The sequence below is a fragment of the Notamacropus eugenii genome, chromosome 3 (genome assembly GCF_028372415.1).
Source record: "Notamacropus eugenii isolate mMacEug1 chromosome 3, mMacEug1.pri_v2, whole genome shotgun sequence".
In the NCBI taxonomy this organism is placed as follows: Eukaryota; Metazoa; Chordata; class Mammalia; order Diprotodontia; family Macropodidae; genus Notamacropus; species Notamacropus eugenii.
This window is the reverse complement of record NC_092874.1, coordinates 12,949,270-12,974,944: the sequence shown is the minus strand read 5'-3', so window position 1 is coordinate 12,974,944 and position 25,675 is coordinate 12,949,270. Positions and strand designations below refer to the sequence as shown.

Here is a 25,675-nt window from a genome sequence, read left to right as displayed (position 1 = left end):
TTCTTTTTGGGGGGCAGTAAATTCAGAATAAAAAATAAAGACTAGGTAGATTACCTTTGAGGTCCCTTCCAGCTCTAAAACTGTGATGATGAGGATAAAGATGATGATGATGAGTAGGAGGATGAGCATGAGGATGAGGAGGGTGAATGGATTATGTTTCTATAATACTTTCCATGTGATCACCTCCTGATGGAGAAGTGCTAACATTCCCATTTCTCATGATGTAGAAACTGAAGCCATGACAAATGAAGTGACTTGCCCACAGTCTGAGTGACTGAGCCAGGATTCAAAGCCAGAGCTCTTGGTCCTCTGCCCTGAATGCCTTCCATCATAGCCCATGGCATCTCTATCCACAGCCTCATGATTATTTAGTGTCACTGTTGTTGACCATCTTAGGAAATTGCAACTTACAATCGTCACTTGAGTAAATGAGAAACCCAGGCCCAAGGCATTTTCCCATGCATTGATCATCTTCACTGCAGCCTTGGTTCTGAACACACATGTGCACTTTGTCTTGTGCATGTCACCATACCACACAATGCCAACCAACACCGTCAGAAACACCTCAGTTCAGATTTGAGACCACCATGTGTTATGAATTGCAGTGTTTTTACTGTATAAACACCATTGTTAAATGGATTTTGGACTGGGATTAGGACAGAATTAGGACAACAATTTCTGAAATAGCCCTAAATATACTTCTGCTATTTTGTACTATGTATTTATGGGAAGTGGTGTTCTCAGCATTGACAGTTATAAAACCAAAATATCGATCAACTCTGAAAAACTATGAATATGCTCTACGTCCTGCAGTATCAAATATTCTGCCAAGGTTTAACTCTTCATATAAAAATAAACAAGCATATCCATCTCATTAGTATGCAAATTTGCTTTCATCTTTAATAAATGACAAAATTAAATGTATACTAAATAATTGTTTTAAAATAAATTTCTTCATGATTTATTTTCAGTAAATGTTTGATCTGTATGTGTGTTTTATAGACCTATATTCTCAGGGTTGTGTAAAAGTTTCTTGGGTGAAAAGGGGTTGCAAGTGAAAAAAAATTTAAGAAGCCCTAGTCTAGGGTAAGAATCATTCCCCAAAGCTTAGTGTTTCCAAGCCCCTTCTATTTATTGCTTCCCCTATATGTCATCTCCCCACTTGACCTCAAGATGTTGATGGTTACCGCTCAGGCCAAGGTACCTTCTATTTCCAGGGAAGATCCTGGATCACTTCTTGGGATCCTCAGTAGTATAACGGTGAGTGACAGAGGGGCAGGGGTGTCATCGGCCAACAGTATAAATAAAGATATTACAGGAAATTCCCTTAAACCTTTATATTTTTATTTAAAAACAGATAGCATTCAATCTCAATTAAACATCGATTTTTAGAATATTCCATACACAAAACATGGATCTCCCAGTTGTTATAAGCTCTGTTAGAAAAATAAACATCTCACAGGAAACTACAGTGTCAATTCATTAACGAATACTTCAAAATAGAAGTTAGTAGTCAGCTAGAATTAAACGTCAGGCACGTAAATGACATTAAGGGAAGTCAAGGTAGCCTTTGCATTTTTCATTGTTATTACAATTGTTTAATTTTAAATATCATTAAAAGCTGGAAATGAAAGACTTGGTAAGTTTAATGAGAACCTGGTTCTTTCACTAGGAGCTATTTTAAGTTCAAAAGTCTTCAATTAGAAAAAATCAAGAGCGATATTAAATTTATTTTTACAAAGGTAGTATAGGTTAAAAATGTAAAACTTTAACAGAATAAAGGTTAACGTATTGATAATTTAAAAACATTTATAAAAGGATTTTTTTTTCTTACAGAGGTTGAATTTTAACTTCCTTTAAAGCAGTAGGATTTAAAAGTAAAACAGACTTTAATGGCATATTAAATAGATTTCAATGAATTTCTGTGCTAATTTGTGCAAATTTGTTTTTCCCCATAATTTAAAATTGAGACCTCATATATCTAGGTAGCATTCGTGTTGTGAAGAATGACCCATCAGCTATCAGTCCTGTGCATGTCTGCTGTTTCGTGAATGCAAGAGGTCTTGCCTATGTAAAACAAATCCATAGTTGGAACAGAGTTTTAAACAAACAAACCTTTCTTGGCTGAAAAGGAGCAGGAGGTCACAAATCAGAAAACATCTTTAAAAAGCCCTACTTAACATAAGGGGAAAAACACACATAGAACAATTGAACTGAAGGATGGGGATTATGAAGAGTAGTAAGTTTGGCTCCAGGAAGAGATATGAGAAGACATCTCCCCTCACTCCTTTTTGGAGGTATGGGTCCATGGGTGTAGAACATTGCATACAATTCCATTTTTTAAAAATATGTGACAATTTTGCTGAGATTTCCCCCTCTTTCTTCTTTTTCTCTTAATCATTCATTCTTTTTTTTTTATTATTATAAGGAATGGCTCTCAGGGAGGGGGAAAAGAGGAGGAAAAATATAAGGACAAATCTAGGTAATTTAAAAATCAAAGGAAAAAATTGATTTGAAAGAACAAAGTCTAACTTACAAATTCAATTCTATTATCAGGTACTAAGTTAGACACTAAAGATATAAAGACAAAAGAAGGAATAATTCCAGAGCCATCTTATCCAGGAATGAATTCCAAGGAAGTCAGAGGGTAAAGTCTCCCTCAACTTCTTGTTACCCAGGGCTCCAGGGCATCTACCCCATGATTCAGGCATTTCAAATGACCTCCATGTACAGTTAGAGGAGAATGATAACTCAGAGTTGTACCTGGACTGAGGCAGCAGGGAGAAGAAAAGGGGAAGGTAGAAATAAGGGTGGAGGGGAGGGCAAGGCCAACATACTCACGCTGAGCACAGACTCCATCGTACCATGCTGACCATGTGTCAACAAAATGAAAGACAGCAGAAATTGACATGACACGAAGAAGGCACGTAAAACACAATTTCCAGTTATGCATTGGCTTGCTGATATAGAGCTATCCAAGGAGATCTATCCTAAAGTGTATTCCTAAATGAAGGCACCAAAAGAGCAAATATTCAACAAAACAAATGAGCTTCTTTTTGTTTCTCTGCAAGAAAATTTGCTTTCTCTGTGTCCTGTAAATAAGATTGGGGAATGTCTTACATTTCTACAGGACTATAAGTTTTGCAAACAGCTGACTGTCACTTGGCTTTGGACCCTGGCTTCAGGAGGCAATAAAGAAGGGCTGACTTACTGACCAAGAGGGTTTTACCCAGCCTCCACCAAATGCAAGAGGCCTGAACTTGACCTTGAACTGGGGAATGTTGGGAAGCCAGCAGATCCAGAAGAGGCCATGTTCTTGGGAAGAAAATGAGTTATTATTGCCACCTTCTCTCTCTTATCCAGTGTAGTTTCTGCAGCCCTCTACAATGGCTTCTTTCACAGTAGCCAAGAAGTAAAGGCTCCTGGCATCCTATTTCTTCCTCCCATGAGCTTATGCTAGTTCAGTGTCAAGGGCAGAATTTGGGCAATGTTGGGTAAAACCCACCTTGCCTGGAGGCCTTTTTACTGCCCTAATTTCTTGAATCATTGTTGCTTCTGGGTGGAACACATTCAAATCTTCCTTATTTGATCCTCGAAATAACCCTGTGAGGCAAGTGCTGTTATTACCCCCATTTTACAGATGGTTTGCAATGCTAAGTGCCTTGCTCAGAGTCACATGGTCAGTCAATATTTATTAAATGCTTACTGTGATATGCTAGTAAGCAGATGTTCAGCCAAGTCTGGACTAGAATTAAGACCCAGGCTTTGAGTCCAGCACTCTCATCTTTTCATGCCTCCCATCTAGAAAATTTACATGGGATCATAGGCAATGGAATAGATACACCGAGTCATCTCCTGCTCCATTAGCAAGTGAGTGAGAGCCCTCTGCATTTTTCTGTTGCTCTGAAGTCATCATAAGGCAGGCTCTATGGTGATTTCACAAGCATCTTGAAGAGAAATCATAGTGATTAACATTCAGATAAAAACAACACTCCTCTCATAGGGTGGGTTTAAGGGTCACAGGAGATAATTCCTGTAAGTTTGCCAATTTTAAAGCTCTACTATAGAAATGTTAGGGACATTTTCAGTTTTATAAAATGTTTTAATGTAAGAACTCAATTGAGCCACACCCTTCACATATATTTAGGTAGGAAAATAGTTAAGTTTTCAAGGAAGAGGTGACCCCCAGAATGACACTGCATAGAAAGAAAACCTTGTGTCAACTTAGACAAGGATGTATAGCTGAGGAAAAGTCTTTGATAAAATATTAAGTACAATAAATTCTAAGCAGAGTAGTGTAGTGGGGAGAAGCTACCTACTGTAACCTGTGTGACCTTGGGCAAGTTGTTCTAGACCTCTGTTTCCCCATCTATAAAATGAAGGTGTGGGGGATTGAACTACACGGACTCTGAGGACCCAGTTAATCTATATTTAGGATCCTACATTTTCTGAGCCCTCTTCCCAAGAAAGGAGGAACAGAAAAAGGGGAGGGAGAAGGAGGAGAAGAAGAAGGAAGAAAAAGAAGGAGGAGGAGGAGGAGGAGAAAGAAGGAGGAGAAGAATGAGAAGAAGGAGAAGGAGAACAAAAAGAACAAGAAGAAGAAAAGAAAGAGAAGAGAGAAAGAAGTAGAAGAAAAATCTAGATCAAAGAAGGAGGAAGAGGTGAGGGAGAGATTAAAGGGAAGCTAAAAATGTAGATTTCTTTGGAATGAATGCTGACTAACCACAGAAGCCTTCCCTAGGAGAGCACATCAGGCCATGCTTGAGAATTTCTCTCTAAATGAACTTTCCTCCAAGTCCAAATCAGCTGAGATTGAAGACATACAGGCATGCGGGTGAGGACCAGGGGACAAAGCATGGGTGCAGTGCTCTTTGGTTCCGGAGCAATTAACTGAAAGCCTGAGCTGTCACTGGGCATGGGGGGGCGGGGGGGAGGTGTTCCTTTTTCTCTCAGTCCTTGGTTACTTTGTTTTCCACTTTTATGGGTTAAGAGAAAGAAATTTCAAGTCGTACAGTTTGGACAGAAATCCAATTCTATTAGGGATGTCTGAATTCTAGAGAGAATTTATATTCCTCAATAAAAGCCTTTCAGTTAACAAACCGAACCCTGACAGAATCCCTGGTAGACAGAAGAGAAAACGCAGAATCCACAAGAGATTTCAGAGACCACTGAATACAAGCCCTTCATTGTATACAGAGGGAATAAAAACTCAAGGGAGTTAAAGGACTTGACTAAGCTCATTCAGGTAGTGACAGAGGTAGGGGGTGAACCAAGGTTCTCTGATCCTAAAACCAAGGCTATTTCATTATTTATGCTGTTATCACATTACTTCATATACAGCTAGCTTGTAGTGTGTGTATGTATGAGAGACAGAGACAGAGACACATAGACAGAGAGACGGGGGGGAGAGAGAGAGAGACAGAGAGAGAGACAGAGAGACAGAGAGAGAGACAGAGAGACAGAGAGAGACAGAGAGACAGAGAGACAGAGAGGGGGGGAATAGATTTCTATGTACTTACTTTTCTGGGGGAGAGCAAACACTGTGCCATACCAAAGTACTCTACAAAGTCTTTATAAAATGAATCCTTAATTTTCAGTTTAAAGCAAAGGGTTTTTTCTTTGTTTTTCTCCTTCCTTTAATCAGTCACAAAAGGTTTCTGTGGTAACATGAGCAGGAACCAGTCCCTATTTACATATGTTAGCTAATCTAATAATACCCTGTTTCCCCCTCACCCTTTAAATTAACTAAAAGACAAAAAGTCTAAATAATTTAAGCAAAAACAAAAAAAACCCCTAATAAATAATTATATATCTAAGAAAGAACAAGTGTGGTAGGTCATTGAGAAACAGAGATGAAGGTAAGTAAGACACAGCACCTCACTCAGAAGAAAAATGGCATCCCTCCACCCTCCCTCCCTTTGTTCATCCCTTCCTTTCTCCTTCCCTCCTTTCCTTCCTTCCTCCTTCCTTCCTCCTTCCCTCCTTTCCTTCCTTCCTCCTTCCTTTGCTTCTTCCTTTGCTTCTTCCTTCCTTCCTTCCTTCCTTCCTTCCTTCCTTCCTTCCTTCCTTCCTTCCTTCCTTCCTCCCAGCCCTGTTCCCTTCCTTCCTTCCATCTTATATTTGTCAAAGTTTCTGATGCAGTTGAGCTTTGGTATTGAAAGGCCTTTAGGTCTCAGGGTCACGTCTTTGGGAAGGCTAACGTAATGCAGGTGACACAATTGCCTGGATTCAGGGGATGAATCTAGAAGACTCTACCACTGCTACCAAATCTTACATGTTTTCCCATTCAATCAGTGTTATAGTTGAAAACATCCTTCACAATATTTGAGAGTTTTGATCATTTAAAGAATTTAAGTCTTTCAAGAAGTCAACCAGAGGAAGAATTCAATAGTTTGACCCAAAGAAGTAAACAAAAGCCCAACCTGGAAACATGCCCCTATTGGGGTGTTATAGGGATACATCTCAGGAAATTAGCATCTGTAATTCTATGTGATTAAAAATAATACCCATATTCTCATATTTGATACCAACAACATTTTGGTGGCATGTACATAACATCAAATGCACCAATATTTGGAAACTCTTTATGGCCTGATAAGGTCTTAAGCCATGATCCCTTGTACACAAAGAAGGTTGGTGCTATGCAGGCATGGCAGTGAGCCCTCAGCTGGACTTTTGTTCATCTGGAGAGCTGAGCTCATTTGAAATGGGTTGGGAGAGTTGGTGCCAACTTTTTGTCGGGATATAACAAGGAAATAGAACTTTAAGTGACTATTTTTGTTATAGTTGCTATGGACCTGTGATTTAAGTGGAATGACCAAAACACAAACTCCCTCTAGCAATGAAGACCTGCATCTGCCCTGCCAACCAGAGACAAAGACAGAGGGACAACTTAGGGTTCCTGAGAAGGGAAGTACCTTAGTCAGTGCCACACAGCCAGGATGTGTCAAAGGAAGGACTTAAACCCAGATTGTCCTGACTCCAAGGGTGCTATCCATTCCACCACACTGTCTCCTTTGAATATGTTTACAAATATATGAAAATGAAGATGCTGTTTCCGGTGAGGAAGTTATCAAAGAGTTAAGCAAACAGATAGGATGTTTTGGATAGTGGCAATTCCTTTTCTTAATGAGTTTAATCTGAAAGGTGATGAGGTCCTTTCCACCTGTCAAAGTCTGTGATTAGGTGTATTTGAGAGCTTCTCATACTTAACAAGTCTTTTCGGGGCACTTGCTTCCTTTCTCCCCTTTATTTTGTGCATTATGATATATAGATATTTTTATATCTATATGTAAATATATAAATATGTGTGTATATCTAATAATGAAACAAAAAAACCCCTTTATATTTTAATATTAATTTACAAGATTTAGGAGGTAGCCTATTGTATCAAAAACAGAAAGAAAAAGAAAAGAGCCCTAGCTTAACAATGGGAAGACTTGTGATGTTGGGTAAGCCATATAATCTCTTTGGCACTTCCAATTTCTTACCAGTAAAATGTGGAAGGAGAGGAAGAGAAAGTCAGACTACAGGATCTCTCATATTCTTTTATATTTTTTAGAATCTCTGATAAGAAAAGGCAGCTAGGGTCCTATTTCAAAATAGGGAACATATTAGTCCTTAGGCTAGTTTAGCATACCGATGGGAAAAAAATCTTGAAGTCCAGTTTGTATGGCAAAAATTGATGTATGACTTTCCTAAGTTAAAAAAAACAGATGCAGTCATTGGGTACTTTGCGTGATGGCACAATTTTCAGATAATCTGTTGAGGTTTAACTTCACCATCAGGACAAAGGAAAGTGTACCATGTATCTAGTTGATCAGGTAAGAAAATCCCAAACCCTGAAGCAATAAGAAATGAAAGGATGGCATTCTCTAGAACCCTGATACTTCTGTACAGACTCTTTATCAACCATTCATTTATCCTCAACAAGAAGAGACTCCATGAAATTGACACTCAACACCCATGGTTTTCCCAGTGGCAGTAGCTAAGCACGTCTTTGATCCAGTAATTTGTGACATGCATTAAGATTAAAAGAAGAAAAAAACCAATCAGGAGACACCTCTGAAATTAGAGTTTGTAAAAAACAAAACAAAACAAAACCCGACATATATACACAAAGAAGCAACAATAAACAACACCAACCCTAGAGTTAAAAAAGCAAAATCACTTACTATGAGATGAAGGTTACACTGACCAACCACCAATTACATTCCATCACCTATCACCAAAACATCAAGGTAGAATAAACAATCTGGATGTTTTCTCCATTCAATGAAGTTCAACTCACAAGATTCACACCAAGTGCCAGCCTATGGACTAGGCATTGGGGAGACAGAGAAAAAGTACAAAGTAGTGCTGGCACTCAGGCAGTTTACATTCTACTTGAAGTTCAACTATGTAAAACAAAGTGTAAACAGCTGGTTAATTGAATTAAAATAAAACCCAGTTTTCATTTGGAAATTTGGTGATGAATGAATATAACCCAAGAAAGGACTGTACCCTTGTAGTATACAGTGAGGCCAGAGTCATCTCACAGCATTGTCCTTTCCAGCAGGGAAAAGGGATGGAGGTTAGCTACCTGTAAAGTGAGATCAGTGCTGTTCAGATCTACATTCTATGCTGTAACTAAATAAGTTATATATTACATTAAAGTGCTAGGACAACACTAGTCTCAAACAGTAGTAAGCCACATTTCTCTTTCACAAATTCAGCAGCTATCACATCCAATGGGCATGTCACAATAGGGAAGCACATTAGTCTGTAGCAGAACTTTCCACCACCAATGGTGTGACTGAAGAACATTGGGCACCTCCTGTGACTTTCCAATGTGAAGACTTCTTTTTCAGAGATGGTCATGGAGAAGGTTTCTAATGAAGGTCCCATTCCTTTAGAAGTTGCACTTAAAAGTTTCATGAGGGTGTAATTTACTGATGTCGATGTTTATCTCTTCGGGTTTGTCACGACGGTATGTGACAGTGTGTGTGCAAACAGCAGGCAGAAACATCTTATCCTTGAAGAAGAAGTCACAGGCATATGTCAATGCAAGACCATGATAGTCTATGCAGAAACTCAATGTACATCTCCCATCCCACCACCCCAAAGCCTTTTCCAAAACCAATTACCTTCTTTGATGTGGACACTCTATAACTGGCAGATTTCACCTTATTTCTGGTCCTTTGAAGAATGATCTGTCTGATGATGAGAACCTTCAGTAATCCAATAAGGAACGTGATGATGGAGATGATGAAAAATATTCGGAAATGGCTTGGGTTAGAGAAACAATCTGTAAGGGGGTAAGCAGATAGGAAGGTATGAAGCTTGAGGGTCATGGGGAGGTCAAGAGATTCTACAAGCTCAATTCTTTGCTTTCAGGCTTGAGTATGAATAAAGCAAGTTTACCTCTCCTCACCCCCAGTCCATCTATATACACATTCAGGCTCCATTCCGATAAGCAATCATTTATGAAGCACCTACTAAGTTTCAGGCACTGTGTAAGCCTAAGTATTGGGGAACCCTTAGGCCCAAACAGAACAAAAGGAAGACAGTTGCCTCAAAACACACAGATGCCCAAGAAGGAGTAATATGTACTCATGATATGCAAGGGAAATGATCTAATTGCAGAGACCCTATCTCTGATTTCCCTGAGTGATGGACACCCTATAATTAAATAATATCTTTGCTCTGGAGATGTGATTTCATTGGTGTAGAGTAGAGGTCTCAAACAAAACTCACAGGGCCTGAAACATGCCTGAGCATAGCCTGAACTAAATAAAAGGTAACTGGGAAGTAGAAAACACAACAAATAACAATACAATAAAATGGAGATAACGTGATGTTTTCAAGCCCAGTCAGAATGTGGTCCTCAGAGATCCTCATGCATGACTTCCTGGCCCTGTTTCCACTGGAGTTGGACAACAGTGCTGCAGGAAACTTCTTCTACTGCCTTGTATCAGCAACTCACATGTGACTTATAGTCTTGGAGACTTGTCTGGGGAACTCAGATTTGCCCGTGGCCACACAACTGTTATGTGTCAGAGGCCATCTCTGCGACTTCAAGGCCTTCCCTTTAATATATACATTGCCTTAGAAGTAGCATAGCATAGTAGATCAGGGTAGCCAGGTGGTATAAGGGATAGAGCACTGGGCCTGGAGCCAAGAAGGCCTGAGTTCAAATCTGGCCTAAGACACTTACTAGATTGGTGATCCTGGACAAGTCACTTTACCCTGTTTGCCTCAGTTTCCTCATCTGTAAAGTAAGTTTGAGAAAGAAATGGCAAACTATTCCAGTATCTTTCCCAAGAAAACCCCAGATGGGGTAAAGAATAATCAGAAAGGACTGAAACGACTGAACCAGAGCAACACTATAGTAGATCGCATGTTGGACTTCAAGTCAAGAAGACTTGAGTTCAAATCCTGTCTCTGGTACATAATAGCTGTGTGATTACAGACAAGTTTCCCTTGAGCTTTCTAAGCCTTAATTTCCTTATTTATAAAATGAGAGAATGAGGCTCTATGTCTTCTAACATCCCTTCCACCTCCAAATCTGAGACTTCAGGGTAACTGGTCTTTAGGTCTAGACCATTATCCTAAGCTCAGAAGAAAAGATGGACCAACAACATAGTGAGAGCAATTGGTAACTGAGGGACAGACTATGTCATACCACTGCTATCCAGGGAATCCCAAGAGATTGGGGGGAAGGGTGCCCCAGGCAGGGTTTACAGAAAGGAAGACAGGGACAAGGGCGCACAGATGGGAAAGCATAGATGGACTGCTGTCTGCCTCATTGGAAGGAGCATCTGCATGGATGAGGTCATAGATCCCTGCAAGATTTAATAAAAGTCATCTGGCCCTCCACAGTCATGGAGCACATTTTTCTTTTGCAGAATCAGCTGCATATCTATGCCTGAGGCTTTCAACTAAAATGGATTTTAATTATGACCAAAGGACAGCATTTGTGATGGTTGTTCATGTTCCGGTGAGCGCAAAATTACTTAAATAAAATCTTGACAGCTCTGGGGACCCCAAATACTGAACGGTTCTTCTTGCTGTGTATTCCCTGTTTGTTCTGTCCCAGTCATACGGAATAAAGCTAACATCTGAAGAAGTCAGATCAGCACTGTTAGAAGCAGCTTCTCTCGAGGTCTCCCCCGAAATCACTGTGTCGGTCTTCATTAGTGTTGGCATCTCCAGTAACTGGGAGGGTCCGGTCAGGCCCTGCCTGCCAAATCCAGTTCTCCTGCAATTTGTCTTTCACTTTTTCTTTGGCAAGAAGTAAATTTTTGTTATTTTTTTCAACATTCACAATATATTCTTTCAAGAGCAAATGAATAATATTTGGAAAGGAGATTGCTATGTCAAGAAGCTAGGCATGCTGGGCCTGTTGAACCCTTGGCATATCTTGTTTGGCAGGTTTCGTGGGGCTCCGGAGCCAGAGACAGCGCCCAGATCGTCCTAGAAGATGATTTCATAATAATCAGGGAGCCCAGAGGTGGCATGGAATTCCCCAGTGTGGCCTAAGTTAACTGCTTCTCCTTCTACCCATTCTCTAAGTGAATCCCTTACTTTCTGGGGGTCCTGGGTTGATACTCACTTACTAAATGGTCTTCAAGCAAAGACTAGACCACTCTGCTGTGCATATTATAGAGGAGAATTCTTTGATGTAGGGATGGGACTCCCTGGCTCTTGACATCTCTTCAAATGGTTCAATGATTCCATGATTATGCCAAGAGAGACTTATGGGAGGGGACCAGTCCTACACAGCACAGGTGTGGTCACACTGAACGTGGATAGTTTAGGACCTTGAATTATGTGGAATATTCCTGAATTCTTTGAAACAAATCAGAACACAGAAGCAGCACCACTAATCTCAATTAATTGGGATTAATTAGGATGATCAACTGTTAAGAGCCATGATGAAAAATGCTCTCTACCTTCAGAGGGATGACTGATGAATTCTGAGTACAGATTAAAGTAGTCTTTTTTCTACTTTCTTTTTCTTTTTTTTTTGGAGGGGGGAATCTGAGTTTTCTTTTGCAACATGGCAAATATGGAAATGTTTTGTGTAACTTCACATGTATAATCACAATTAAATAATTAAATTGTTTGCCTTTTTAAGAGGGGAGAAGGGCAGGTAGGAGGGAGAGAATTTGGAGATCAAAATTTAAAAACAGAATGTCATTTTTTACACCTAATTGGAAAAGATTTAGCAAAATAAACACAAATATTAAAAAAGAAACGATTCAGAATTCAGGAATAAGGAAAGGGTTGCCTCATCCCTGGGCCCTGATTGGCTGCAAGCCCACAGGCGTTGCCTAGAGATGCAGTAACATGGATCCCTTTAAAGAGTGTAAAGGCGGAATAGTTGATGACTGACAGGAATGAGTGTGTCAAGCTGGGACTCTATGAAGAAAGGTTAACTTCCAGAGATGCACATAGCACCATAATATCCAGATGATTCATATTTCAAGGTTTCCAAGAGGATGCAAACTTGCATGTTCCAGTCAGTGGTGCTTGATTACATCCTAAATGACAATTAGCTTAAGTCTGGGCTTTCTTTGGGCATATATCCTTGGGGTCTATTACCTTGCCATAATACCAGATATCTAATAAGGGAGATTTCAAGTTAGCAAATCACTTCACACAAATGAGCTCATTTGATACTCATAATAACACTGTGAATTAGGTTATACAAACAAGAAAACTGGGGATTAGAGAGAATGAGTGACTGCCCATAGTCCCGCAGTTAATGAATGTCAGTGGTGTGATTTTAACCAGGACTTTCTGACTCCCAGGCCACAGTTTTCTCCATATAGGAGGTGCTTAAAAGTAGTCACTGAATCAAACTGAAATTGAATTGTGTTTCTCTGTAGTATAGAAGCTCATTGGGCATTATACCTGGTAAGCAGCAGTCACTTAACAAGTGCTTGTTTGCTGTGTTCGCCAATAGACTGTAACCTCCTTGAAGACAGATTCTTGGATTTTTTTTTTGATTTTTTTCCCCTTAAACTCACAGCTTCTAACATGTCATAGGTGTTAAGTGAAAGTCTGTTGGTTAATTGATTAATAGAAATTGTCATGCTTGGTAATCAGTTCCATCGCCAATCTTAAAAGAGATAGATATGTTTGATCTTCATTACTGAATTGGAGTCCTGGCTGGAGTGTGACCACAAGACAGGGAAATCCACTTAATTAGGACTGATTGGACAGGAAGTTGCAGTACAGTCTTGGAGTGAGTGCTGTCTCTCTGTGGGCCCCCTGGTAACTAGGGGGGAGCAGGGCTGAGTGAGGGGTGGAGGGCATTTTCATGGTTTGAACAAGGGTCCTTTTGGATGTTGTTAGGAAGGCTACAGACTTGACTTTGGCCTCCCTCTTGAGGGGTGGAGTCAAGCAACAGCTTTTGCCGAGGTCTTGTCAAGAAGCAGCTTTCTGCACCCCATGAGCCAAGACTGTGTTTGCTTATTCACTGTAATAGATGACATGGTAATGACCATGAGCCCTAATCCCTGCATTCTGAAGTACGCCAGGTCCAGCTGGAGGCAGATGGAGTTCATCCTAGAGCCAAGTGCACGCTGGGAGAAGCTCAGGAGCAGGGAGAGCCTTGGGGGAAGGGATGTGCTTATGTGGCAACCCTTCAAGGATGGCCTGAGCTAAGTTTCGCAGCAGGACAGTCATGTACTTAGTGCTCAGGGCAGGTAAACCCCTTTATAAATGACCTCATGTGAACCTAAGGCAGCCCTGTAAGAGACAGTGTGGTTCAGTAGTTGGAGAGCAGAACTTGTAGCTGGAAGGACTAGGTCCAAAGTCTGCCTCAGACACTTACTAGTTAATCCTGGGCAAATCAAGTAACTTCTTTCTACCTTGGTTTGCCCATCTGTAAAATGGAATTAATAATCATATTTACCTCACATAATTTTTGTGAGGGTCAAAAAGAATGTAAGTAAAGAGTTGCAAACCTAAATATGCTGTGTATCAGTTATTTTTATGTTCATTTTTCACCTTCATTTTCAAAAGAGAAAATGCATCCAGGGTGTGCATACCTCTGTCAATGGAGGTAAGAGAGGCTGGTTTTCTTGCCTTAGTGAATCAGTGTGTCCTCAAATGTGTCAGCTCTGAGCAGAACCCTTACATTTTCCTGCATGTATTTGCACATGCTTTTGTGGATGGACCTAGTAGTTCATTAGCTATAGTTACTTCACAGCCAGAAGGAATATTTAAGGATGATGGTGCAATGGAGAGACTATTGAAAGATGCGAGTTCAGATTCTGACTCTGCTACTTACTACCTGTATGATCTTAGACAAGTAACCTCCCTTTTCTGCTTTTCTATCTCTTCACAGGCCAAAGAAAGGGGAGGGGTTGGCCTGGAGGCCCTGGGAAGTTCCTTTCCCTTCTAGGGAAACATTTCCACTCTTTGATGTGACTCCACAGAAATCTCAGACAATCTCTTTGGTCACTTCCCAGGTGAACTGGATTAATCCATCAACAAGCACATAGTAAGTGCCCATGGTGTTGCCAACACCTGGGACACCAAGACACAAAGGAAGTCCTTGCCCGTCAGAAGTCTGAATTCCATCAGGGAAGGCAACCAGCACTGTGTATGATGGGTACATGGTAGTGTTTCTCATGTATTGTCGCATCATCCAATATGACAATCTGCATGAAGAGTTGGTACAGAAACCAAAATCTTCCACTCTGGCCTAGCCCAAATCATTGGCAATGCCAAGCCTGAATCTTTGGAGACACTAAAAATAAGGCACCACCTAGAAAGGTTTTTCTTTGTAATTTTCTTCAGCACCCTCTGCATTTAATGCCGCAATGAATAAATACATGTTGATGAGTATATCTGAGGTGTGTGGCCTTTTTCTGGGAGACCAGGAGCCACAGAATGGCCTTGTTAGCCCTGAGAACCAACTGGGATGAAATAAGGCAGTCATTTACCTTCGATTTGGTCAATATAATAGGCCCTTGGAGGACACGAAGCTCTGCATTGATCCACTAAGGCTTGAGATAAATTGTGAGGATGGTAACACTGGACACAACTCCTGAAAAATGAGAACAGAAGTAGCAATGTTTACACATTTAGAAAAAAAATTCCACTGCAGGGTTTTTCTGAAGAGATGAGGTCATTAACAGAGTGCAACTTGGGCATCACGGCTTCCTGATGCCTGGAATAAATCAAAAAAATTTATTTTTAATCAGGAAAACATGTACGAGCTAGGCTCCATTATATCTAAAAGACCTGACTTTTATGAGGGGAAGAAAAAAAGATTTTTTGTGGGAGGCCATACTTTAACAGATGATAACTCATTGAGAAGAAAAAAACAGTCACAAAATGGTCCCTATCACTCCCTGAAACATTAGAAATATGTATTAACATTTATTTAATCTTACTATTTTACCTTTCTTTAAGGACCAGACCAATTTCTGAGTCCTCCAAGAAACCTTTGAGTTATCAATATTCCCTCCCTCCTCCTCATTATCAGGCCCTGACTCTTCCGTGTACAGTTCACATCTTTCCAATACAATGCAATCCCTCTGATGTCAGGGACTCTTGGTCTTTTCCTTTGCTTTATTTCTTTTTCATTTTTCCTCTTTTTCTTTTCATTTTTTTTTGCATTTTCAGTACCTAGCACCATATCTGGAGCTTAATAAGTGCTTAATGAATGAATGACAGATATATTGAAACAAATTTCTAACTTGTTTGAATGAGACAGACTTCTCAGAAGGACGTGCTGGTCAAGTGAGTTTTTACGGTAGAAGTTGAAACAAAAGAGTTTGGAAACCAGAGCTAGCCATCAAATCAATATCCAAAATCAGGTTCCTAGGTAGAAGGGATTCTCAAGGTCATATGATCCAATCATGCCTCTGAAAGAGGAGGATCATGGTCTCAGAGGTCTGGAGATGCAAGGGACCTCAGAGTCCAAATCCCTCATTTCACAGAAAAGGAAATGGGTTTAGAAAAGGGAAGGACCCAAAGTCACTGAGGCAGTAAGTCACTGAGGAAAAGCCTACAGTATTCCAGGTGGTCTGACCAAGTGTTTCCCAGGTCCCACCAATTCTGCTTAGCTTCTGAGACCCGAGAAAATGGGGCATGTTTAATGTTGGCATGGTTGTAGACATTCAGATGAATAAGGCTATAAAAAGGGAAACATTATTAAAGCTATTAGCCATTATTTCTGTATTCTAACACTATCCCCACAAGAGTCATGCTTCATTGTGGCCAGCAAGTGCTGTCCTTGATTCTTTTCGAACAAGTATTTTTGAAGTACCTACTATGTGCCAGGCACATTCTTTATACATATTTTCTCATGTTATCCTTACAACAATTCTGGAAAGTAGGTACTATTATTATCCACATTTTACAGATGAGGAAACTGAGGCAACCAGGGCTTAAGTGACTAGCCCAGAGTCACACAGCTCAGATTCGAACTTAGGTCTTCCTGATGTCAAGCCCAGAATTCCACCCAGTGTACCACCTAGCTTCCTCTTGAAAGGAGTCATGGCCTATCAAGTGGACCAGGCCCATGGATAGACAATATGCTTGTGGTCTCAAAGCATCCTCACAAAGGATCACTACATCACTACATTGGTTTCAAAGTGCCATTTTTTTTATTGTAACAACTCTCAAGGTCCAAGTCAAGGAAAGGCTGTATTCTGGGCCACTGCAGGCTTCAGGATTCCTGAAAAGAGACCAAATCATAGGCATTTAAAAAACTCCAGAATCCTAAGTTGAATTTCCAAAGCTCTTTTGTCCTTTGCATCTCTCCCTTGCTGCATTTCTGGTCAAAGCTCATGTTGTGGGGGAGCACATTTGTGTAGGGCCAGGCCATGGGATTTGGCAGCAGCAAGTTTGGATTCTCCTCTCTCCTGGGCTATTTCCTAGTTGGAGATTCCTTAGGCTTTATGTATGCTTTAGTGCACTCATCTGTAAGAGCAGGGGTTTGACCGGATGGCTTCCCAGGTCCTTCTCAGTTCTAAATATGTGACTCTATTAAAATTAACAGTACAAGTTGTGGGATTCCATTGTGGTGTCCTGTCCTTGAGCTGGCACCAAACCATTACTACTTCGTCCTAGCTCCTGACAATGGCAAATAGTGCGGCACAGTAGAAGAATCACTGTCTCAGGACTTGAGTTCAAACCCCACCTTTGAGATTTATTCTCTATGTGATCTTGAACAAGTCACTTCATTTCCTCATGCCTCATTTTCCTCATCTGTAAAATAAGTGTTTTAAACTAGTTGGACTAGATGTCTTATCCAGCTTTAGATCTAAGAGCAGTGGGTGTAGTGCTGCACCTGAAGTCTGGAAGACCTAAGTTCAAAATTCAATCTGAGATATTTACTAATAGTATGAATCTGTGTGCTTAATTTCAGTCTGCCTCAGTTTCCTCATCTGTAAAATAGGTATAATAATAGCACCTACTTCAAAGATGACTGTGAGCATCTAATGAGAAAATAGTTGAAAGATCTTTGCAAACCTAAAAGTGCAATATAAATGCTAGCTATTATAACAGCAGCTTGTACTTAGAGGTTAGTTTTATTGCTAATGTATTTTACATAGTCACTCTCTGTTGTCCTCACAGTACGTATAAGAAGTTGTCAGTGAGGGTAGTCAAGATTTTTAGATTTGGAGAAATGCTTCTAATTGGGAGGCCAGCTTCTAATAGAGAATCTGCTTAATCATAGCTGATTTGGCTTCTCATCAGATGCACTTCAACGAACATATTAATGGCTGCTACGTGTCAACTACTAGTGACACAAAGACAAGGAATACAATACCTGTTCTCAGGGAGCTTATTTTGTTCTGGTTTTAAGGCACTAGTAGTTAAAGAAGCGCTATACATACAAGAGAGAAGATCTGGATGCCATCAAATGGTGCAAGGCATGAGACAGAGGGGTAAAGTTGGGTGCGAGGACCAGGATGGTGATTTTGGAACTTACTGGTTTTCATCACAGGCTGCATCACAGGTGGGGCAGTATTCACAAAGACGGCCAACGATCCGGGGATCTGTGCATTCGCACTTCCCACACACACAAGCCCCTCTCCCACTGCAGATCTGGCCTTTGGAATTGACGCAGTTTTGTGCAGGGGAGGATGGACACTGGCAACGGTCTCCTTCCCAACCGCGGAAGCACTTGCATCGACCTCCTTCACATTCCCCATGTCCTGCAAGGAAAATAAGAAAGAAAACAAACTTTAGGACATAAGTTTGGTGCTCCGTGGCTTTGGGAACAGGTCCAAGACACTTATTGCCTTGTCTGCTCCATGGAAACCCAATGACAGGAAGATGAATGAAGTCAGCCTCCTTTGCTATTGGCCTAGCATCAATGTTTGCTAGGCCTGGTGAGTGGCTGTTTCCAAGACCATTCAACCAGGAGTAATCTCATCCTACATAATGTATTGTGTTGACAAGCGTGAAGTCAACTCTACATTAACTTGGCATCGAGCCTCTCTCGTTCTGTGGCCTGTTGGAGTTATTGGGGCTTTGTCTCGGCTCAGAATGAAATCTCCAAGACTCCTTGATTGGCACTGCACCCTAATTTTGAAACTGCACAAAGAAAGAAAAATAGAACAGAACTCTCCCAACAAGATGCTGTATTCATGTGAATTATCTGAGTTACAACCTGAAAAGTGAGGACCTTCCGTTAAAGGTCTCCACAGTGTTTAGCGTTGTGCCTGGTGTTTGCCAAAGGCCATGAGTCAGACTGTGCTGGCCTCTGGGGACAGGTTCTTCAAGTTCTCTGGTTATTGGTCAAGCCTGCTGTGAAACAAAGTTAACTCACTGAGAATGATAGCGTATTATTAGGCTAGGCTCATTCAGTAGAGCCAAAAGCCAATAAGATCATGTTCGTACCCACCCAGCACCAGCCCTGATATATGCATTTTGTCTGAGTCTGTGTCATTTCCAGATATTAAAGTCTTAATCTAGGACACTTGCTTATAAATGTGAAACATTCGTTAGAAAAGAGACTTTCTGGGAGAGGAGATAACCAGCAACTTTAAAAAGAACTTTAAATATATGCTTTCCTGACAGTGGGGCAATCTATTGTGCCTCATCTGTATATGGAAGACAGTACATTGATATTTAAGGCTGAAGTGCAAATATTGGTGGCCCAAACTAGAACTAGGGTAGGGCCATTGGAGCAGTGTTGTAGCATTCAAATTTAGAAGTTGCTGACAGTATGTATGCTCCTTTTATATAGAACCAACTGAAATCATCAGATGCTCAAAGGAACCTGGGGTCTCATTGATTTTGAGGTTCCTTCCAATAATGTGATTTGCAATTAAGAGCTGCTTCCTGGTCTTGCGCAGCTGTTTTCCTTGTCTTCTTGTGAGTTCACCACATGATGCTCAGCCAGCATGTTGGTGGCTGTCCTGGTAATATTACAGAAGTGACCAAGTGGGGCACTCTAGCTATCCACTTGTCATCCTTCTTTCTTACCCTATGATGAAGATAATGATATGGTGATAATAATAATTAATAATAATAGCAGCTAACATTTACATGTGCACCAGGTACTGTGCTATGCTAAGCACTTTACAAATATATTCATTTGATCCTCACAACAACCCTGGGAGATACGGGCAGTTATTATTTCCATTTTGCAGATGAGGAAACTGAGTTAAACAGAAGTTGTGACTTGCCCAGGGTTACACAACTTATATGCTGAGGTAGAATTTAAATTCAGGTCTTCCTGACTCCATGTATGGCGATCTGTTCACTGTGACACTCGCTGACCAGGCTGGTTTCTTTTCTAATCGTTCTGATAAGGAATATTATTAATTCTTTACACTCATTTTTCAGAGTGTTTTTCACTCTGCATTTCACTCAACATTTTTCAACATACAGCATTGGTTGTACGTTGTAGTGTACTCTCATTCACCAAGTACTGCTCCGTTCCCCTTGGGAGTGATTGTCATCTTTAATTATTTGGAAAATGTTGTATTCCATTCACACGGCAATACCAGAAGAATGTTGGTATTAAAAGAAATGGACTTCTGTTTTCATGGGAAGCTGGGGTCATTAAAAACAAAACAAAACAAGACCTCGGCAGTTAGCTGAAGGCAATCCAGCTGGTTCTCCTCTCGTTCGATCCTAGGCTCAACGTATCGTCAATCTACGTACAAAAGTATGCGACAACAGACATGCTCTATTCAAATCCATGTTGTAATCTGTATATGGTCACTCTTTGTCCAGTTGTTTTTTGGGGGGACTTGGATGATCAGACCAAATTCCATTGAATGATTATGATCTATTCCAAAAGCTTTGTGGGTTTCAGAGGCTTGAAATAGTCAGCATTATATCATTTCACACTCCCCAAGTTAATGATTCAAGTGTGATGAATCCACTATTCTTGATGGAGAAAAAGTTCTTTGTCATGAATCTTACAAATATTTTCCATTTTTCTTGCTCATAGCACTTCTTTCATTTTTATCCTTAAATGCCCTTGGGATGATTTTGCTTAGTTGGATAACTCATCAAACTTAAAAAGAACCTGACTTTGCCTTCCACTGCTTCTCTCTGCTTTATGAACAATTGTCCATCATCCTTATTCAGGAGATTTTAGAAACAAGTTTGTATCCTAACCAGGTGCTGCCTTTGGTACTCACCTTCCCATTTGGCAAGTAAATTAGATGCTCTTAAGTAAGGCATTTTCAGGGCACTTTTAATTCCCTTTTGTGGCAATTAATTTATATTGGTTCAACTTCTAGATAAGATTATTTATAATCAGTGTGGATATCATTTCTATTGTCTATTTTCCATGTTTTCTTGTCAATCATTTCTTTAAATAGCAAATGATTAAGATGTTTCAAATGTAAGCCACACCTTTTTCTCATGTTCTTCTTACTTTATACTAATTCTCATCTAAGTCCTGAGGAATTGATGTTCGTCCTGGTCACAGACAACTGACTTAGGGCATGTCAATAACAAATCTTTTACTGTTTATTAAACTATAGTCTATTTAATATATATGTTAATGGATGCATGCTATGCCCTGGGTTAACCAGCTGTTTTCTTGAAGACAACACTTGTGATATAAAGGTAAGGCAAGAGACCTGTAGGCATTCTTCATGAACCATTTACTTCTTTGCATATTTCTCTTCTTCCTCCACTTTTCCTACCTTAGTTTTGAAATTGGCAAGGATCACAGCATATTTTGATTTCATTTGTGGGATCTTAGCAATTTTTTTCGTAGAATTTCTCTATCACTTGATGTTCAACAAATGGTATTTATATGTAATTATTTTCATGGTGGGCTTCCTACAAATATTTACCATTAATACTGTAATATGATTCTTGTTGCCTTTGGGCATATGATAAACCCTATTCAATCAATGCTTTTCTTTGCCTCTTCGAGGACTACCCATGAGTCATCCATCAATTTAGCTACAATTTCTACTTTTGTTCATAGCAATGATGTCAAGATTGACATTATTCAGCTCCCAACCCATAAGTCCTTCGTTGGTCATTGAATAAGGATCTTACAGAGTATTAATATTCATTTAAAATGAATAAACAGTCTAAACACTATGTGATTCTTAGACTCCCTCTATTCCTTTCCTACAACTCTGCAATCATCACTGGAGAGGTAGAAGTGGGTTCCAGAAGACGGAGGGCCAAATAGACCATCGCTAGGTGGCACGCTTACTAACAGTATGCCTCTCCATCCTTAGCTAGGTTGGTCCTCTGAAAACAAACTCAGTCTGCTGTCTGGACTATACTTGAAGCCTTGCCATCTTGGTAAAGCCTTCTAGCTTTATTTGCATAGTCTTTTTGAAGACAGAGTCATCTCCATGCCATGATGAGGCATCAGAATGGGCGGGGGGGTGGTGGTGGTGGTGGCGGTAATTTTAAAGGAAACTACAAAATAAAAAACTTACTTCTCCAGTGGTCATATGTTTAAGTGATTTTCTCTCCAGTCTAGCCCTACTCCCCTTTTTTTTTTCCCTACCAGGATTCCTCTGTCTTGGGGTGTCTCACCATGTTCAAATGAATTTTCTTAGAAAAGTTGATTCGACTTGACTTGAGGCATACTTCAACTGCTCACCCAAAGAGCCATAATGGCTCACTGGGGCCTGATGGTGATTTAAGGACTCTGAGGATTTCTAACAGTGTTGAGAGATATGGGGGTAATCTTCAGGAATAGTCTCTATACCCTTCCATTATCAATTCCATACAGTTCAAAATTAGATGCAGAAAAACCATCTAGCTCAAAAATAGGACCATTTCTTATAAAGGGTGGCTAGTGCTTCTCCCATTTCTGAAGCATTCCTCTTCTTCACCTTTGAAATAAGGCAATGGCAAGACAAATACTCTGGATATAAAGGATCTCTAAAACAAAATGAATAAGAAATATTCTCTCTGATCAATAGCTAAGTTTAAAGTTTCAAAGAGTACTGTAGAGGTTATTAAATCATGCTCCATGTACTTGCTTTCATTTGAGTATTTTGATAACTATTTTTCAGTACAATTAGTTACCTTTGAAATTTTCATATATTTTATTTTATAGCACCCCAAGAAGTGATCCAAAGGCTTCTTCAGATTGCCAAATAGATCATAATACGAAATGTTTAAAAACCTCTGGATTATTGGAATGGGAAAAGCCAGACAACCACTTGTTGGGGGTGCTAAGGGAAGTGATTTTTCCTCTTTCAGTTGGACTAGATGACCCTCTTGAGGTTCCTTCCAACCTGAAACCCCTGTGATTTTCTGAAATCATATAGTTCAACACCTTTATTTTACAGATGAGGGAACTGAGTCCCAGAGAATTAAAGTCATTTCCTCAAAGTCACCCTTTTAGTTTGTCCCCAAACCTAGTCTCAAATTCAGCTATGGAGTTATGGCTCCTGGTCCACTGTAGAATGCTGTGTCCTTTACTTACATGGGATTTGTCAAAGTTTTAAACCTAGACAAGACAATTAAATCTACATGTCATAACTTTATGACATACCATTCACTCTGTAAAAAGGAAGACTTCATCTGATGAAATTGTTAATATTACCCAAATAGCGAGTAATTTAGATAAGTTGCTTTCACTTACTAGAAAGTTGCTAGTTGTTACTGAAATAAATGAACAGATATCTTCATGTTAAATGGATATTAGAGAAAACGAATAATTGAAATATATTGGGACAATCATGATTCTGCCTTATCATGCCACGGAATGGACTTATCTATTTCACTCAATAAACAAGTATTTTCCATAAATCCCAGATCTTTTTCTTTTACCTCTAGATGGCAGTAAACATGATGAGATGACAAAAATATGAGCTGATGGTAATTTTAAATGTTATATTCATGGAACACAAAAGAGAACTAGAGGATTATTTCAAATGAAGCGTTTGACTCATTTTCATGAACAATATCAACCTTTGAACTTGACCATGACATTAATGTTCTAACTAACCGGAAATGGTCAGTTTACAAAATTTAAATGTGTTTTATATAGAATTAATATGAAAAATATTAATAATAATAGTAATGACAACTCATAAATCACTTTAAGGTTCTCAAAATGCTTCATACTGAGGCCCAGAGAAGTTATTCCTCCAGGCATGCAAATAAATAATAAATAATATGTGTGCCAAATATCTGTGATTTCATCAGCTTCTCAGGATGAGAGATCCTCCCCCAAAACAAATTACACACCATCTATGATTTAGTAGATAAGCTCTAAGGAAGTACTTGACATACATAGAGATTTCATGATTTCCCAGGGTTCCACAGACATTATGCATCAAAGGTGGGATTCAAACCTACATTTTCTTGACTCCAAAGCCTGAACTTTGTTCTATACCACCCATTACAGTCTACAAGTCTCTATGCTTTAGCAGCTATTTATTAGAGACTCAGAACAAGTTTTGTTCCCCCCTGCTTTTTCCACCAAGAATGAGAAATGGGTTGACTTATAAGTAGCACCCAACAGTTCTTACAGGAAGAACATCCTTTGAGCTCTCATGGAAAGAAAATGTTTATGTGTGCTCAAATGAATTGAAGTTAATAAGTCTGATTCTGGCATCCAGGATACACATCAGAAATTACTTGGGATTGGCCCTCTTATTTCTTTTCCCTATAAAAAGCTAGGAAATAGACAAGTCTTGCCATTTGGAAAAGGTTTTAAAACATAAATGTATATGCCTTGCGGTACCCAAGAATTTTTTAGACACATCTACCATGTTAAGCCCAGCTAGTCAGGCCAAATCCAATGATGCTAAATTTATACATGGTAATTTCATGCAATGTTAACACACAGACCAGTGCAAAATGGAACAGTAAAAGTGGAATTAAATTTTTGAGCTCACCAGCACACAGGTTTCCATGGTGATATGGGCAGGAAAAGTCATCCATTTCACAGTATTTTCCATATACTTTTCCAAGTTTAGTTTTGTGACAGAAACATTTCCCACATATGCAGACACCTTGACCACTGCAAATGGGCTGGTTCTTTTGTGCCTTGCAACTGTCCAGATGTGATTTGTCACCATCAAAATGACACTTGTCACCATCACACTGGGGGCAAGTAGGACCTAGGAGAGTTTCATCCACACATTTCCGATTGGGGCTTCTGCCATCATCACACTGGCAGCTACACTTCCTATAGATGTGAACTTTGGTACTTTCATTGTAGCCAATAGGCTTGATGGTAGTATAGCTTCTTCCATCAGCACCATCACATCCATCCATGGTCACAGTGATATTGAACAGAACCTGGTGAAGAGCAAAGCACAATGGTTACTACAGCTTCCGGTCATCTCTCTTGCCAAATACATATACATACATACATACATACATACATACATACATACATACATACATACATACATATATCTTCCAGTCAAGAGTAATGGGGAAAGTAGATGCACTGACTTTGACATTTAAGCCAATGTCAACAAGTTTTTATTATGTACCTACTGTGTTCCATACACTGTGCTAAGGACTGTGGATACAAACAAAAGCAAAACATATCCTCCAGGAGTTCCTTGTCTAATGGGCAAGAAAACATCTCCAACAGCCTATTAGACCTCTCAAGCTGTATGTCCCATAGGCATCTTAAACTCAACACGTCCAACTCTGAACTCATTATCTTTTTTCCCTAAACCCTCCCTTCTTCCAAACTTCTCTATTAAGGGTACCACCATCCTTCAGTCAGCAAGGTTTGCAACCTAGCTGTCATCTTTGACTCCTCCCTCTCTCCCCATATCCAATCTGCTGCCAAGTCCTTCTAATATCACCTTTAGAACATCTCTAGTATATGCCCCATTCTCTCCCATATCACTGCTTTCTGCCTAATACAGGCTTTTATCATCTCATGCCTGGATTATTGCAATGATCTGCTGGAGGGGGGGGGGTCTCCCTTCACTCCAGGCCATCCTCCTCTTAGCCATCTAATACATTTTCATAAAGCCCAGATCTGACCATGCCATCCCCGTACTCAATAAACTCCAGTAGACCCCTAAAGTTTCCAAGATATAATATCTCTTCCTACCTTTACAGTCTTCTTCTACGTCAAACCACCCCAGCCCTCCCATGTACTTATCAATCCAGTGACAAGGGCTCCTTGCTGTTCCTCTCATAAGACCCTCCATCTCTAAATTCCAGGCATTTGCTCTCCCTGCTTATGTCTAGCTTCTGGATTTCTTAGTTCCATTCTAGTCTAACGTGAAAATCCCAA

At 39.9% G+C, this 25,675-nt stretch overlaps 1 protein-coding gene across 7 annotated transcripts in view; it reads right to left on the bottom strand.

The window, feature by feature from the left end:
• Positions 1-1,322: 1,322 nt before the first annotated feature.
• ITGB8 (integrin subunit beta 8) overlaps positions 1,323-25,675 on the bottom strand; it is a 114,526-nt gene continuing 90,173 nt past the window's right edge. For 6 of the 7 annotated variants that reach the window (XM_072650869.1, XM_072650872.1, XM_072650871.1 and 3 more), the window contains 5 exons: positions 24,306-24,711; positions 17,942-18,167; positions 14,940-15,043; positions 9,126-9,286; positions 1,323-9,013 (listed from right to left, as the gene is read on the bottom strand). In XM_072650869.1, the coding sequence (XP_072506970.1) occupies positions 8,891-9,013; positions 9,126-9,286; positions 14,940-15,043; positions 17,942-18,167; positions 24,306-24,711 (1,020 nt within the window). In that variant the 3' untranslated portion in view covers positions 1,323-8,890. The other variant, XM_072650875.1, reaches the window with a different exon arrangement.